The sequence below is a fragment of the Furipterus horrens genome, unplaced genomic scaffold, assembly GCF_987537825.1.
Source record: "Furipterus horrens unplaced genomic scaffold, mFurHor1.1.pri manual_scaffold_4, whole genome shotgun sequence".
Lineage (NCBI taxonomy): Eukaryota > Metazoa > Chordata > Mammalia > Chiroptera > Furipteridae > Furipterus > Furipterus horrens.
In genome coordinates, this window is record NW_028327174.1 from 1,634,219 (window position 1) to 1,651,750 (window position 17,532).

At 65.7% G+C, this 17,532-nt stretch overlaps 1 protein-coding gene across 1 annotated transcript in view; it reads right to left on the bottom strand.

Moving 5' to 3' along the window:
- TBC1D22A (TBC1 domain family member 22A) overlaps nucleotides 1-17,532 on the bottom strand; it is a 136,531-nt gene that overhangs the window by 3,366 nt on the left and 115,633 nt on the right. The window contains exon 12 of the mRNA XM_090272247.1: nucleotides 15,616-15,711. Within this exon, the coding sequence (XP_090128373.1) occupies nucleotides 15,616-15,711 (96 nt within the window). The remainder of the gene's footprint in view (nucleotides 1-15,615; nucleotides 15,712-17,532) is intronic.

Genomic DNA, 17,532 nt, shown 5'->3' on the forward strand with positions numbered 1-17,532 from the left:
TCACAGAGCATTTGACGGGGACTCTAAGCGACGGCACTGCTGAGGCCGCAGGCCCTCGGGCTGGGCCCCTGGTGCGGACGCTGGGGGGCAATGGAGCCGCAGGACGTGTGGACCCCACGGTGCGGCTCAGCAGCCGGCCAGTCCCGCCGGCCCTCCACGCTCTGTGTCACCACGGGGTGGGGGAGCCGTGTTCACGTGGACGGCGTCCCGGCTCCTCTGGGTGAACGCCAGGAAGGCACGACTGTGGGCTCGTGTGCAAGACGTGTGTTTAGATTCACAGGATCCGCCCGACTGTCCCACGGCGGCTGCCCCGTCTCCACTCCCGCCAGCGGTAAGCAAGCCTCCTCCTGCTGCTCCGTCCTCGCCGCGCCGGAGCCGTCCGTGCAGCGAGCGCGGGGACGCGTGGCCTGTGGCGTCCAGCTACAGTCGACTTCAGCTCCTGCTTTTCCAGCCTGTGAACCACGTGGGACGAATGGTGGCCAGGCGATGCCATCGGGCAGGCACGACGAGGTCCGGGCACGGAGGCGCCTCCCAGGCTCCCAGACTGCATCACGCCACAGGGTCCACGAGGGCCCGTCCCCACCAGGTCGCTGGGGAGCCGCTCGGCAGGGCAGGCGCTCAGTGGACACACCTGTTACCATCGCCCTCCTGCCGCCCCGAGGGCAAGGCCCCCTTCGTGCCGCGGACCTGGAGGCGGCTGGCGGCTGCTCCCACCCAGGGGCACACACTGTCCGGGGCCGCCCTGCTGCTGCGGCCGCGCCCGTGGGGTCTGTCCTCTCCTCCCCCAGCAGAGGCGCCAGGCCTCCAGCGGACACGGACACCCCCTTTCCCAGTCTCGGCACCTCAACCCCACTGCCCTGTCTCGTGCCCCTGGGGCCTTCCGGTGGCACAGGCTTGTTTTCCAACCTGCAGTGGCTCCGTGAGTCCTTGCTGGGTGTGAGGGTCCCCTGCAGGGCGCTGCCTCTGTGTGCAGTAGACAACCAGGGGTGTCCCACTCGAAAGTCCTCCTTCCACTGAGCAGCTGCCCTTGCAGCCTCCCTGGGTCCTACACGAAGTCCCCAAAAGTCTGGGACATCCCAAAAGATGCTCAAGCCCACTGGAGGGACCCGCGCCCCGCCGTCTGCCCTGGCCCCACTTCGGCAGGGACACAGGCGACCGTCGCTCCAGGACTGGGCACCTGTGCTGACCCGTAGCACTGCCCCTCGCGTGGGGCCTCGCCTGCCCGGCTGCCAATGGCTCTCGTGAGCGTGGGCAGCCCCACAGACCCACGGGAGTCACAGGGGGGCACGTCCCAATGTCTGCCACCCTCCTGGGGGCTCTTGGTAAAGTCGCCGCATACACTGCTGGGGCTCAGTGACAACAAGACCCAAGACCTCAGCCAGAGAGGGGTGTCTCGACTCGGCCCCTGCAGTGGCCTGCGTGACAGCCGGCGCGGCCACAGGGCTGTGGGCCAGGCTGCAGCAGGTCCGGGCAGATGCGCCCAGCCGGGCCGGCTCCAGGAGGCTCGTGCCGGTGCTGCTCCGTGGGCCACTTTACTGGCAAACTGACGCGCGGACACCAGAGCCCCGCCCAGCCGGGGAGCCCCCCTGCAGGGTACAAGTTCAGCCCCAATCCCAGAGCACTGGCCAGTGGGGTCCCATCAGGGAGCCAGAGGAGGCTGTACTAGCCGCAGCGCCCCCGCCCGTCCCCTCCTCCAAGAGCACCAAGAAAGCAGCCCGACTTTCAGGGGAACGCCCACAGCCCAGCAAGAGCCGCAAAGGGCGCCGGGCTCTGGTGGGGACCCCGGCCCCGGCTCCGCTTCGCCCTGCAGAACCTCGGCCCGCCCAGCCTCTGAGGGGGCGCTGCGAGGGCTTCCGGGCCCTTCCAGGGAGCTAGAGCGGCACTGCCCCAGGGGCCGGGGGCCGGGCTCTCTGAAGCCCGGATCTGGGGGCAAGACTGGGCGCTCAGCACCCCGAGTGCTCCCCGAGGCCCGCAAGTGCCAGGCTGTTCACGGGACGAGCAAGACCTGACCTCTCACTTCAGAGGTAGGGACGGCGAGGACAGGCTGACGAGAGCAGAGCTGGCCCCGCTCCGGCCCTGCCAGCTGCACCCCAGGCTCCTGCTGGCTGGCAAGTGTGGGGGACACGTTTTCCTGAGGGGTCGAGTCGCCACGGAGTCATCTCAGCACAGAGAACTGCCGGCGGGCGGCCCGCAGGGGCCCGGGCCTCCACTGCCCAGCTGCAGGCTGCAGGTGCGGAAGCCGGGCAGGATCCCCCGCAGGCCTGGGCAGCAGCCACCCATGGGCCATTTCTGGGTGATCAGATGCTTCCTGAAGTGGCCCCACACGCGCATCTCACAACGGGGAGATTCATCTTAAAGTAAGTGGAGCCGACCTGGACACCCGGGAAGAAACACCGTTCAGGGCCTGAGCAATTTGATTTTTTCAATTGATTTCTGAATACACACGGCTCAATTTCTGCTCAAAATTACGTCTGCTGCTCCCAACGAGAGAAGGTGCGTTCGCAGCTGCAGGGACGCGTCTGGGGCACTGCCGTGGCCCCAGCTCCCCATTTGCGAAATGACAGAGGTGTCAGCCGATAATGCGCATGAAGACACTAAAGTGGCAGGGAGTTCACACAGGATCCAGGCTGGTGTTTACGTGTGAGGTTCTCATCAGGAGGATAATGTGATGGGAGACATCACATTGCCTGATTCTGACAGGTTCCCTGGCTTGGGGCGGGGGGGGCACGCTCTGGCGGGAATAAGTTTATTACAACAGGATTATCTGCAGACACCAAGTGGGCATCCAGCACCACCTGCACACAGACACGGCCGGGCGTGAGGCTGTTGGCGATGGGGGTGTCTGGCCGGGAGGCTGCCACCCCCACAGTGGCTGCAGAGCAGGACAGGAGCCATGCCGACGCAGGGGCTGGCCCCTGGAGAAGGGGGAAGGAGCTGGGCCCCCAGGGCAACACACCCCGCGAGGGACGCGATGGGGGCCCACCCAGCCAGAAGGCGCACCTGAGAAGGGGGTACGGGGGTGTGACCCTGCGGGGTGCCCAAAGCTGCTGCCACCACACCCTGGGAGACACCGCCCTCAGTGGCCTCTGCCCAGGAAGCCCAGCGGTAGTGTGGGCAGCGCAGAGCTGGGCAGCAGCCTTGGAGGCCTCAGCGTCCTGGCGTCTAACTGGTCACCGCGCGAGCCCCGTGGTGACGGCACCCACAGTGGGGCTGTGCACACAGCAATCGCACGGGGCCCTTTCTGGCGAAGGCTCGGAGCGGGGCTCAGGAGGGCCTCGGCCAGGCCGCAGGGCCCAAGTCCAGGCTGGGCCACCCGGTGGGGGGCCGCCGACTGAGGGGCTGGCCCTGTGAGGCAGCACAGAGCTGTCCGCTGGCACCAGCGTGGGTGCCCGGGAGGCGCCCCAAGGATGAGCGACTGCAGGGCCCCCAAAGGGACAGTGTGCCTGGCAGAGGTCCGAGGGGCCACAAGCACACAGTGCCCACAGCCTCTCGAGGAAAACAGGCCAACACCAGGCTCCGCTCAGGTCCGGGCTGCCTGACCATGACCCTGCGAGGCTGGGCAGCCGTCGGGATCCCGTGCCCCCAGTGGGGACTCAGCAGCACACAGCAGGCAGTGGCCGGGCCAGGGACACGCCCTGCCTCTCTCACAAGCTGACCCTGAGGTGCCCCCATAACCACACGACGGGACGGTGGGGTGCCCACCCTCTGGGTGACAAGAGGTTCAGAATTCTGTTAGGTGACAGTGATGCTGATGATGGCACTGCACAGAGCACCTGCTTCCCCTGCACTAGCGACCACCTCGGGACACTGGCCCAGACAGGAAGCAGCATGGTCTCAGCCACAAAGCCTGCTGGGAGCCGGCGGTGCTCAGCGGGGAGGGTCCCTGCTTGGGGCGCAGCGCCTGAGCCCAGCTCCCCAAAGTCAGACAGGACACTGGGAAGGCTGCCCAGTGGACAGGAAAGACGGGCGGCAGTGGGGCCCTCAGCTCCAACGGGACAGCGGCCGCCCAGCTGCGGTGCGGCCTCCCGCCGGCCGGGCCGGGAACCAGACACTAAATGAGAGGAGAGCAAACACTTGTTCTTTGCGTCAGAAATTAAAAGATCAATGCAACTTCTTTTGTGTGCTTTATCGCAGAAGACAAACACCCCAAGACTGAACTGAGAAATCCTCTCGTGTTTGCCCTGAAAATCCTCAAACTAGTTAGGGTAACAAAGTGAACACGCGTGCAGATCAAGGGCTTTGGGGATTGACAGTGGACGACAGGGCCAGCAGCCCGGAGACGCTGTCACAGGACCGGCTCTCTCCGCGTCCTGTGCCCGCGAGGGCCCGGGGTCGGGCCCGTTCTCCGTGCTGAGTTCCCGCACGGGCAGCCCCGGCCGCGGCTCTGACACGAGGGGGCAGGTGCGCCGCGTCGTCGCCTCGCCTGGACGCCAGCTGCCCCCACTGCGAGGACTCCGGCTGCGCCCGGACGCCTGCAGCCCCTCCCCCAGGCCCCGCCCCGCGTCCCCAGGCCCCGCCCCGCGCCCCCAGGCCCTGTCTGAGCCCTCCTTGGGGAGATTCGGTTCAGTGGGAGAGACCTCAGGTCTCTGAGCCTGTAGCGTGGCACCCAGAGTCTCAGGGGGGTCTCAGGCACAAGGAGCCCAGGCCACTCAGGAGTCCTGAGCTGGAACTCCATGGCCACCACCCCCCGCGGGGCGGGGCCTGGGGACGCGGGGCGGGGCCTGGGGACGCAGGGAGGGCCCTGGGGACGCAGGGCGGGGCCTGGGGACGCAGGGAGGGCCCTGGGGATGCAGGGTGAGGCCATGAAAACGGGGACAGGCACTGTGGTCACAGAGTCGGGCTGAGAAGGAGCGCCAGCTCTGCTGGACCACTGCTGGCATCATGCCTTAAGGTCCTTCCACTTCACTGAGCCTTGTTTGCCCTGGAAGTGGGGACTGAAAACCTCAAGGCCACTTGCTCCTTCACTCCCCGCTGCCCAGGCCTGGGCTCTCACCGCTCCCCCCGGGCCCACCAGTGCACCTAAAGGGGCCCCCCAGCCCATCTACCCAGGTGTTGATGGAGGCCTGGGGTGTGTGACAGTCACATCGGAAACCCAGGACAAGGTTAAATAAGCAGCGAGGACACAGGAGAGTGGGTGGGACCGCCGCGGGGCCTAAGGAGTCCTTTTCACAGAGAGGGCCCAGGAGCTGCACAATCAATCCAGCTGGTCCTGCGTCAGCAAGGGAACATGGTTGGGGACAGGGCCAGGGGACAGGGCCTGGGGACAGGCTCTCCTGGGCACCAGTTCCCATCTGACCTGTCTCAGCCCAGGTTTGAGCAGAAGGGCTCAGGCCTTCCCCACGGTGCAGATAATGGACGCAAGCCCACTGGGCGGCTGACTGACCCTCCAGGTCTCACCGCTGAGTCAGACCTGCCCTCGGGGCTGCCCACCCGCAGCAGCCCAGCCACGGGGCCTTCCCCGACCCCTGGCCCACCGCGTGCCGGGCCCACCCCTCGGGCCAAGGTCGTTTTATTTCCCGACAGGATCCACTTAGGTGTCCACAAACAGCTCGTGTGACAGCTGAGAGGGAGACATTTTACTAAGGCCCACGATGCAATTACACCTCTTCAGGGACCAAACAGATGAGCTCTCCAAGTTTATCTGCCTTGGATATCACACGCCATTAACGAGACGATAAGGGCCTTCCTGTAAGTGATTGGGAGGGTGGGGGTCGTTCTTCCTTAGTGGCAGGACTAATTCACCAGCAGACGTGAGCAAGGACAGAGACGGTGGCCCATGTGAGGCCTTCAGCTGCCCCCGTCCTGCCTGCAGGCAGGTCCACCCTGAGGGCTCGGCCAGGGAAGCCCCAGAGAACCCCGCTGTGCACGGCCAAGTCCGGGCCCGAGAGGAGGGCGGGTTCTGGGCCCAATGGCCACTGCCCACTCACCATGTGACAGAAGTTCCTCCTTAATGAAAGGAAATGGGAAGGGAGCCGGGGAGGAAGGCAACACCCCTGCTCCTCGGGCCCCTCCAGAGAAGGGCGTCAGGAGCCCAGGACAGGCCACGTGTGCGCGTTGGCTGCGCAGCTGGCCTGCTGCTGCTGCTGCTGCTGCTGACCAACGCAGTGCCACTGCAGTGCCACCGCGCGACGCACGTAGAGCGGACGAGTGTCGGCGCGTGGACGCCAACCACGCACCGGTGGCCCTGCCCCAGCTGCCCGGGCGGGAGCTTCCTGTCAGCAGCGAGAGTGGGGCTGCAGGCGAGGGCCCAGGAGCAGCCTGCAAACATGGCTGAGGCGCCTGCCCTGCTCCCACCTGAGTCCCGAGACCGACCGGAGCCAGAGGAGCGATGAGACGCCGCCCTGCGGATCCGCCACCGCCACCTGAGCAGTAACAGCAACGCTCCTTCCCAGAGGGAGCCCACTGAGCTCCGGGGGTCCGCGCACAGTGCCGGGGGGTGGGGCGGGAGGGGGGGGCTGGCAGGGCGGGTTCTCAGCATCGGTCCGCACTCAGGCTCGGGCCTCACGCGGGACGCTCGCACCTGCTCAGCCCTGTCCCGGCCCCACACCCAGGCCACCACACGTATCTTTTCTGATGAAAACGAGGGAGGATTTTCATGAGTTTGCTTCGACATTATTTAGCTGCAAGTTAATCTGCTTTGCTTAAAGGGGCTATGATTTCTAAGAAGTCCTCGCAAAGGGATGGATTCCAGCCCACCCCTTGTGCTCAGACATCATCAGGCGGGCATGACGACAACGGTGGATGCAACACAGTGGACAGGACGTTCCTTTTCTCCTAACTCCTCCCTCTGGAGCCTCGAAGAGCCACGTGCTGCCCGGACCATGTGCCAGGCCCGCCGGTCCGCCCGAAGCTCACATCCACACGGGCCTGCAGGTGGCCAAGGTCTCCAGTGAGCTCAGCGTGCGGCCCCGTGAGCCAAGGCCTCGCCTCAGGCTGAAACAGATGCCTGCTCCGCTTGACCTTGAAACGTGTGGCTCAGACGAAGCTGGGCCCCAGACACAGGGTCCTCCCGCACTCTCCGTCTGCCGAGGTCACCCCCCAGGACAGGAGGTCATGGCAGCACGCTCAGCACGTGCGTCCGTCCCTCCCTGGGCACTCGGGTGAGCGGGGCCAGGACACTGTGGCCCGAGGGGCCGTGGGCAGCTCTCTGCAGAGGCTCCCTGTCACCAGGGCCAGGACTCAGGGCTGAGGGCCCGGGACCTGAGTTTTCAAAATCTCCTGCTTTATCTGAACGCCTGACCAGGACGGAACAGCTGGGAAGAAAGCGGGGGGGGGAAGCCACCGTCCAGGAGGAGTTCTGGATGTGTGCGGCAGGGGTTCACGTTTAGGAAAATCCTCAGAGGGAGAACCTGCAGTCTCCTGGCCGATGTCAGGCGGGTGAGTGGGAGGGAACCCATCCGTGGATCAAGGCACAGGACAGCCAGCTCCCCTCCCTCCCCAGCACTCATCACAAAGCCTGTCGCCACTCATGGGGGACCCCTCTGGGATGAGAGGAGAAACTGGGGGAGGTGATGTGGATGGTGGGGCAGACAGGTGGGCAGATGGACAGGCAGGCGGGCAGGTGGGCAGGCAGGCGGGCAGGTGGGCAGACAGGTGGGCAGGCGGGCAGGTGGGCAGACAGGTGGGCAGGCGGGCAGGCAGGTGGGCAGGCGGGCAGGTGGGCAGGCAGGCGGGCAGGTGGGCAGATGGACAGGCAGGCGGGCAGGTGGGCAGACAGGTGGGCAGGTGGGCAGATGGACAGGCAGGTGGGCAGGCAGGTGGGCAGATAGGCAGGAGGGCAGATGGACAGGCAGGCGGGCAGGTGGGCAGACAGGTGGGCAGATGGGCAAGGGGAGGCATGGGAGCCCCCGGAGTCCAAGCAAACACATGTCAGGCACTGCTCAGGGGATCGGACACCCGGAAGCCTCGCCAGCAACGAGGACACGCTGGTCGCTCCCTCCGCAGCTGCAGCCCCTCCCGCAGCGCCATCAAGGTGCCCAGCCGCTGCCACACGCAGTGTCACTGGACACCCGTGAGGCAGAGGCCCCCTCTCCAAAGAGTGACAGTGCCCCTCCCTACAGATCCCGAGAGCAGCTCACCCCCGTGAAAGCCCAGAGCCCTCGACGGCGGCCTTGGGGGCAATAACGAAACACAAGGGTCATCGTGGGGAAGGAAACGCAAACTGCACACGGCCGAGGGGCCGCGTCCTCTCTATGTCCGCGAGGTTGCGCTTTGCAAACAGGAAAGGTTCGCTTTTCAGAGACCAGAAAAGAACTGAATGTGCTCTTCCCCTGCCTGTGTTGTGGGGGTTCTGAGGGTGCGTGCATGCATGGGTGTTTGCATGCGTCTGTATCCATGTGTGTCTATCCATGTGTGCATGTGTGTCCATGTGTACATGCGTGTGTACATGCATATATGAATGTGTGTGCGCATGCAGGTATGAGGAACAGCAGCTGGAGCCCCTGCTCTGTCTGTGACCTCGCTCACCCCTTCCAGCAACCCTGTGGGTGACAGAGATGCCACCACCTCCCCTCACTGCTGAGATCCTCACTCACAGTCGCCCCACGGCCCCCACACCCCCTGGGTCCGAGGGCAGCCGCCTCGGGCCGCACAGCCTCACACCGGCTCCCGGGAAGCGGACCTGCTCCCGGCCTGGGCACAGGGCAGCCCCGACGGCACCTCCTCTGGGCCCGTGCTCCGGACTTCCCACGACGGACGCCGCCTGCAGGCTCTTCCCCCGCCATCACCAGGCTGCGCGGGCTCAGAGTCGGGCCAGCGCCATGCTGGAGCACAGGCACTCAGAGCCCACGGCACGTGGTCGGACAGACAGACAGACGGGTGAGGAGGGCCCCTCCCACCGGGCTACAGAGCGGCGGAACAGCCCCGCCACGCAGCAGCACCCAGAGGGCGTGCGCCGGCCGCAGGAGGAAGCGTGCGGACCCTAAGGGGGCTGCGGGAAGGGGTGGCGCCGACCTGGAAAGGCCCCTCCTCTGTCCTGAAGTCAGGCACGCTCTGTCCTCTCGGGACAACATGGGTTCAGCGCTGATGGCACTCTCAAGTAGTCAGATCCGCCAGTGTCTAGGGTCACGTACACCCCTCTGCCCAGGGACAGAGCCAGTGAGGGCCCCCCCCCACCAGCCCCTCAGTCACTTCTCGGGTTTGCGCCTACTCTCATCAGAAGGGACCGGGACCCTCCGGCTCTCCCACCGGGGGCATGGAGAGGTGCTGCGGCACTTGCGTGTGGGGACCCAGGGGGCAAGCCCCCGTCCCCGGCTGGGCCTCCTCCCTCCCCACGGACTGGACTGCCCGGCACGGCCCTGAACCTTTGGCCCTGGGAGTGCCACCAGCTCCCAGGAGGACACAGGACAAGGCTCTCAGCCACGGCCCTCTCCACAGGAGGCCCTGCCCGGAGCCCCAGGTCTCAAGGAGGGAGAAGTGAGCAGGGTCCCGCGGGGCAGGCTCTGCCTTCTCTGTCCCCCGCTCCCCACTGCGCACCCTCTGGCTGCCGGGAGGCCCAGCACTTCCCTAGATTCCTACTGGTTTCACAGCTTCAGCAGACTTCAAGGGGTGTCGGGGCCGGGCCCCCAGAGTTCCGGTTCAAGCAGCCTGACAGCCGCACGGCCACACAGACCCCGTATCACACCCCACACCCACACATTGCAGCAGCCCACGGTAACACAATAATTCACTCGAAGATAAGTTTCCAACTGACCCAATTTTGTCTTCAAAACGTCTTGAAACGATAAAGAGACGATTGATCTTTACTCTGGCATTTCGTGACATTTGCTGCTTCAGACGAACACAGGATGAAATACAAGCCCGGACAGAGCCGTTAACCCACCAAAGCCTCTCTGCACTCAGGGGTCCGGACCGACACAGACAAGGGGCCCCGCTGGGTCACTCCTGTGACCAAGAGTGCAGGACAGCACCAGGCTTGTCAGAAGGAGGCTGCACCTGCAGGTGCCGGGGCGACAGTCACCCCAGTGTGTCCAAGATGCTCCTGTCGGCCGCACATGTCCCCTCACCTCCAACCCGCACCAGGCATGGGGCAGGACGGACAGCCGTGGCCCACGCATCAGGGACAGGCTGGGGAGGCCAAAGGAAAGCAAAGATGCCTCCCTGTCCCCCGAGGAAATCCTGAAGCTGCAGCGCACCCCGCAAGGTGCTGGCCCTGCAGACGGGGCCTCCCCGGGAGTGCGTACTGGGCAGCCTCGCTGCCAGGCTCAGGTGTGGCCGCTGAACCACCACCCCCGCCCCCGTCTGTAGGTTGCAGATGCCCAAGACTCGTCCCCACAGGAGCCTGAGGCCAGCGGGAGGCATGGCCAGCGGCCTCTGGGTGCTGGGCAGGGCCGTGGGGGCTTTCAGGAGGGCTGAGCCCGGGGTGGGGCAGCCAGCGGGGGGGAAGGCTCGGGGGTCACGGCATGGATCCGGCCCAGTGCGCATATGGAGCCCACGGTGCTACTCAGAGGTGACCTCATCCGGCCCTCGTCACAGACGGGAAAACTGATGACACGGAGGGAGCACAGACGCTAAAAGCGGCCCTTGGGGGGACCGAGCAGGTCAGGAGACCTCTGTGCAGGCAGCAGCCGAGGGAGGGGCGGTCTCCACAGCACCCTGGGCAGCTTCGCAGCCGGTGTGTGCCCCTGCGCATCGTATGCACATTTGTGCGTGTGTGCGTGTGTGTGCGTGCACAGATTGTGCTCTGCAGGTATGTGTGCATTTTATATGCGTACATGTTGTATGCATGCATGTAAGTTAGGTGGGCATTTTATACCCATGTACGTATGAACGTGTGTATTTTATCGATGTGTGTATGGACGTGCTCGTCTGTGTGCACTCGTGTGCATGAACGTGATTTCAGATCATGCTTTCCCCCTACCCAGAATACACCGAGAACATCCCCTCACGTCACTGACCGCCATCTGAGGACACGGCCTTTGGCTGTTATAACCCAGGAAGCTGCTCTCTGACACCCGGTCTCCCGGTAACCGGACACAGGGGCGTGCGGGCACCGGAGGGAAGGCTCTCGGCACAAGCGAGCCCACGCTCCCCAGCACGGCGATGCACACCTGCAGGGAGGAGGCCGGGGTCGCGCCAGCTTCCAGAAGCGTGCCCTGAAGAGCTGCCGGCCCGCAAAGCAGCCTCTGCTCCGGCCTCTGACCCTCCCCCTGCCGGCGGGACACGCGCCGCACGCACCAGGCCGTGATGCCCCGCGCTCCCCACCCGCTCCCATGGGACGTGGCCCTCTGCCGGGGACGGGCGAGGCCTTCATCCGTGCGGTCTTCCTTCTGCTTCCGCCTGCCTGCTCCAGGAGTGGGGCCTCAGACGCAGCCCCGGCAGCTCCCGGGGTCTGTTCACAGCGTGTCACCCGGAGTGCAGGCGTTTTCTTGCGTCAGGCACCTGGGCCTCTGGCTGTCTCACATTAACGTTTAGTGGGGAGTCCGGTCACCTAAATCCTCTGGCGGGATGAAACAAGCAGGAAGTGCGCTTGTGGCCGGGAACCGTCGGGGGAGACTCATTCCCATTTGGTTCAGACCGAGGTCTCAGACGGCAGGACCCCCACCCTCTGCTCTGCTTCTCCCACCTGGGCTGGGGGTCCTGGTGTGCAGGCAGGGGGTTTCTGACTCACCTGCCCCTCCCCGCCCTGCGCCCGGCTGTTCACACCCGGGGGTCGGCCCCCCAGCAAGAACCAGCAGATGCCTTCAGGGCAAACACTAGTTCGTTCCAGTGCTAGCGTGCTCCCTGAAGGGTCCCCGCATTTAGAAAATCTATTTCTGGCACTCAGGAGGGGGGCGTGCACGCGGGCACGTACTGGATGGGGGAGGAGGAGGGAGCCTTTGCCGAACGTCTGTCCGTCACGTGCAGAAGCGGAAGCACAGCAGGGAGCGAAATGGGACGGTCCCAGGCGTCTCCCTAGGGACCGGAGGCTGCTGGTCTGAGATGTTTGCAGTGTGCTGAGGGGAGCATTCCTCGGTGTCTGTTTTATTAAGGGCGGAGCCATTTTTCTTCCCAGTAAACTCCGGACACGCAGCACTGGCTCCCTTCCGCCCAGTACCTTGAGACGGGCCTGCCCCTGCCGCTTGAGGGGTCCACGAGGTTCCAGGACCCAGCTTTCCCTCTGGGGGGCAGAGGGCGCCTCCATGACCTGCCCCCCCAATAAAACCCGTGGGGCTCCCCTGGGCAGGAGCATGGGGCTGCTCCCCTGCTGGAGAGAGTACACTCCGGGAGCCCGGGCACCTTCCCCCACCGACCCGCTGTCGCAGCCGTAAGCCCCTCTAATGAGCCCCGCACAGGGGGACCCCCACACAATGACTCACTAGCCGTAGCCCGTTCAGAACTCCTGGGTCTAAACCGCCTCTCTGGAACACCCCCGTGCAACACGGTAACGGTTTACGTTGGCTGGCACGTCATCAGGGATGATTGTGTTTGTGCTGTGAGTGTGATTGGGTCCTAACTTCATTTTTATAGGTGCTGGCGTTCATGTTAATAAACAGACAATTCCTCCACTCAACACACGTCCACTCCGCGCCTTCCCAGGCCGGGCGCTGTGCAGGGCTCAGGGGCTGCGCTGGCCCACCCGGCCCCACGGGCCCCCGGCACACGCGTCTCCACGTGGGGAGCGGGACACAGACCGGCGGCACCGCGTCCACAGGAGGTGCCCCAGCCCACCCAGCACCCAGCACCCAACACAGGCCGGTGCTGCAGCCGGGGGGCCGCACGGTGACGCGTGTCCACAGATCTCGGCAGGACGTGCTCGGGCCCTGGAAGCCCACTGAGGAGCGAGGCTTCTGACAACGCTGGAACCTGTCCCCAGACTGGGGGTCCCTTCGGGTTATTTCTGAACCTCACCTTGAGGCAGTTCTGGCATTTTCTTTCCTGCCCACGTCTGTCCGTCTCTCCTTCCAAGTGCGAGGCCTGCGGTTTCCACTGTTCGTTCGTTCTGGCTAAGACACGTGGCCTGTCTCCCCGACACTGTGCGACGCCCCCTGACAGGTACTTACTGCACAATCTTACTAAGTCTGCGCCTAGTCCACTCGTTTGTTTTTACTCATTAATTCCTCTACTGCCTTTACGTAAGCAGACGTTATTTTCCACATCCAGTTTCTTCAGCTAAAAGGTTAGCCTGCTTTTTAAACGTCTGTAAACAGCAAAGGCGCTCTGGCTGTGAGCTTGTGGACGAGCCCAGCCCTGGCCACGTCGCGTTTCAGACGCCATTCTGCATTTGCAGGTCACTGCCGTCGTCACCCACATTCCGCTGAAGAGGGCGCTGCCCGGTGGGTTTTAGTGTTACCCTCACCTGGTCCTAAAGGACAGCGCTCAGCAAACGCATCGCTCCGGCTTCTGGAATAACGCGGACGGGCCTGGGTCAGCCCAGCTGCCCAGACTCGGACAACTTTTCAGCCTAGGTCGGGTGAGTAGTTTTGTTACGTCCCACAGACACTTGGACAAACGATGCACAGCCCCAGCCCCACCAGCCCCCGGCCCACCCGCCGCTGCAGCCACCCCCGCTCCCTGCCATTCAGTCCCGGAGCCCGCTCTGTGGGCCGGCGTGCCCTGCGGCTGCCTCGCCCAGTGTCCTTCCGTCCGCTTTACAAGGCTCTGGCTCGCCTGTCACGACGCGGAGCGTGAGGAGTGAGCGAGGGCCCACGCTCCCGGAGGTCTCCGCCCCGACGGGTCTCACCGAGGCGCCGCTGGGAGCCTCTGTGCTGCGGCTGCGGACCAGAGGACTGCTGCCACCGTGTGCCGCAGGCCAGTGCTCGCCGCCCGCCCTCGGCACGTCCCCTGGCTCCACAGAAGCCGCTGCCAGTCTCCCACTCACTCTGCCCCGAATCTGCTCCCTGCACCCCCTTCCTCAGCCCCAGGGCTCCTGCTCCGCCTTTGTCACCCCCAGCCTTCTTCCTCCCGCACCTGGGGCTCCCCTGCAGGAGTGGGGGGAGGCCTCCCTGACTGCTGTTCGCTCTCGGCTCACCTCTGGGTGTTCCCCACTGCGGGGCCGGCCTCACGGGATCCGCTCCGTCACGGGGGTGGGACCCCCTGCCTGCGCCCTCACCTCATTGGTGATGGTCATCCCTCTGCTGTGCCCGGCCCCAGGCACCCACAGCTCGTGGAGATCTGCTGTCCAGGCCCCACGCCGAGCGCAACCTGCCCCTCTGTCCCTCCCCAGCCACCGCAGCCCCTCGTGGGTGGGACCCAGTCTGGCGACACACCACACGGGGCCTGGCCAGGGACGCTCTGAGCGGCACGCTGGACCAGTACCCAGGCCCTGGGACAGCAGCAGACCGAGGCCCTCCCACCAGGGGGCCACCCGAGACCAGAAGGCAGAATGCAGGCTGGACGCCAGAGCCGGTCTCAGGAACCAGGGTGCGGGAGAGAGGCAGCACCCCAGCTTCCCTGCTGCCCCCGCCCCCGCCCTGGCACCCACACGCTGGGCCGTGCTAACACCAGAGGGTCCGCCTTTCTCTTGGAAGACGCCCTCCTCCGAAAATGACTCTGTTCCCATGGAAATGACGCAGAGAACCCCATTATTTCCCACGGGGCAAATTACAATTCTGCCAAGACCAGGGGCTTTTAGGGCCTTTTCCCTGAGCTTCCTCCCGTTGGAGACTCGGGCTCCGGGCCTCCGTCACTCAGCTGCCTTCCGCGGAGGCAGAAGCATTTTCCAGAAATGTCACAATCGCAAACACACTTCAACGGTGCGCACCACGACGCCCAAGGGTCTGCACTGAATTTCTGTTTCCTTACTTCCTGCCCCACTCAGTCCAACGCTCCAGCACGCCACGGTGCACGGGCTTCGCTGCCCCTAACACAGTTTATATCGAGTTTCGGGGAGAAGCGGCCTCGCAGACCCCCGGTTCTCGCCACGCAGCCGCTGGGCAGTGCCCTCCGGCCAGAGAGCGGGCCAGGGGAGGCCAGCAGACGCCGCCACTAGCTGCCCAGCCCCGTCTTCTCACACCAGGGCACCGTCTGCCGCTGCAGAGCAAACACGCTGAGCCCCTAAACATGCGAGGACAGGCGGCTGCCCCCACGGCCCCCGCGGGACACGCACGGGCCAGGCACCACCACGCACGGTGACCTGGGCCCCAGCCCCCTGGCCCGTCTCTCTCCTGAAAGATGAGGGGCTCGAAGAGGCAGGGCAGTGAGCCCGGCCCCCGGCCCCCACGTCGGCGTTCTCCTCACCGCACCGGGCAGGACGGCCCCCCCGGCACCTCGGCTCACGGAGGGCATCCCCACAGGCATCGGGCCACCCTGCACAGGCACAGCGGGGGGAGGGTGGGGCTGGGGCTCGGCCCCCACAGAGCCCCGAGGTGGGCACAGAGCCTGACGACGGGGTGCGGAGGAAACAGGGATCAGAGAGGCTGAGCCACGCAGGGGCCGGGCCCAGGCCCAGCACGCTCCCTGATGCGTCACAGCCTGCTGCCATCCCTGCGGGGGACACACATGGCAGCCCTGGGAGGTCCCTGGGCACCTGGAAGCAGCCGCACTAACAGGCAGCCAGACGGGCTGCCTCGGCCTGCAGGGCTCCCCGCCTGCCGCGCCCTGAGCCGCTCACGGACAGCCCTGCGGGGAGCTGAGAGGCAACAAACCCTCTCCGCGCAGAAAACCAAACTCGGGGTCTTTTGAGAGGCGTTTACTTACTTGAAAATCTCTCTCTTCCAGTATTTCTTTCCTCCATCTGACGAGAAAGGCAGCGCAGACGTACAGGTGGAAGTGAGAGAAGCCCTCGGGCTCCGACTGCAAGAGAGGAGACAGGGAGGGGCGTGAGTGGCGGGCGGGCGGTCCCCTCCGGCTCCCGGGGTACCCGGGCCAGGAGTCCACGCCCTCACCTCGCCAAGCAGCAGTGCCCGGGAGCAGGGCATGGGGAGCAGAGCGGTTTCGGCAAGTGAGGGACCAGCGCCCGTCCTCCCCTGCTGCACAGGTGACAACCGCAGGTAGAGAAGGCAGGGCCAGTGGGCGGGGCCCGTCACCGGGGAGGACAGCGCCCATGGAAGGGGACGCGGAGCAGGGCTGGCCGGGCCTGTCCCACACCAGGGCCTCGCTCTCCCCGGGTGCCGCCGAGGGACTGAAGCCGAGGGCAGTGCTGGGCAGGAGGACACTGCGCCCCCTCGGGTCCCTCCGCACCCTTCCCCCACCGCAGACCACCCGGGGCCCCCCTCACTCAGAGCCCCCGTGGCCGCGCCGCAGCTCAGGCACACACTGCAACCCTGAGGGCTGGTCCTCGGCACCACCTTCGGCTCCGCCACGTCTGCGTGGCCCTGGAGGGTGACTGTGCGCGGGCTGCCGAGTAATGACTAGGACGCACGGCGCGTAAGGTGGAGACACAGGCAAGGAAGAGCGATGAGAAATGCCAAGGGCTCCGGGGGGCTTGCTACTTAAATACAGTCACCAACGACGGCGACACTGAGACCCAGGAGGGGACAGCAGGGAGACAGACGTGGGCACGCCTGGCACGCCTCAGGGACAGCGAGACCGTGTGGCTGCAGAGAGCGGGGGGGCAGCTGGCATGGACTGAGGACGCGCTGGCCGGTTCCCGTGGCCACTGGCAGTGCTGAGCAAGGCGATGTGACCCCAGTGGGCTGCCATGGATGGCGGGCTGAGGCCAGATGTGAGACTGGGTGGGCCGGGCTTGGAGACAGGGCAGCAAGCTTCTGGCGAGGGGAGGCCCACGCGGGACAGACGCCGGTGCTGACCAGCACGTGTGCCGGGGAGGCCGGGACGCGGGTGCAGGATGGCCAAGCGAGAACAATACCGAGGGCTCTGGCTGAGCGGCCAGGAGGGCGCAGCGCGTCCCTGAAGTGGGGAAGGGGCCCTGGGAACGTGCAGGGGCCGCAGGCAGGGGGGAGCCGGTGACGGCCCTCCGGACAGGCGAGGCCGCAGACACCTGCGAGGTCCCACGTGGAGGCATCAGGCCGTCCAGGCTGCAGGAGGGCAGCCCAGGCCACGAGCATGCGGAGAGTGAGGGCCAGGAGCCGGGGGACCCGCAGGGACGGAGACTCCGCACGAGGGTCCTGGTAAGGTCGGGGGTGGTGGTGGCCGCTCGACTCAGCCACCCGGAGGTCACAGCAGGCAGGAGGGCTGACTGGAGTGTGTCGGGCGGGGGGGACAAAGAGGGAACCTGGGGAGAGGAGCGTTCCCTGTGTCTGCTGTCACCTGCTGCTGGTGCTGCCCCTGACATGCCAAGCGGAACCATCCGTTTAACAGGGATCCGCTGGGCACGCTTATCCCCGAACGCGCCGTGTGCTCTGCTCTGCACCTTTCTTGTGGCCCACGCCTGGGGGCAGGCGGACAGGTCCCTTCCGGCCTCACTGGCTAGAGCTCTGAGCACGGAGGCTTTCCCTGCGCCGAGTGCTGTAGGACGGCCTCCCTGAGCCCGGCAGCGCGGCGGGCTACGTCAGCGTAACAGTCCGGACACACCGGCTGGGTCATGACACGCCACGTTGGCCCTCACAGCCAGGCCGCGGCCGCTCTGTCCCTCGGACCCTGTGCTCTCACTGGGCCGGCAGCCCCGCCCCCGCCTGTGCTGTCCCTCGGGCGCGGCTCGAAGGTGTGCGCACC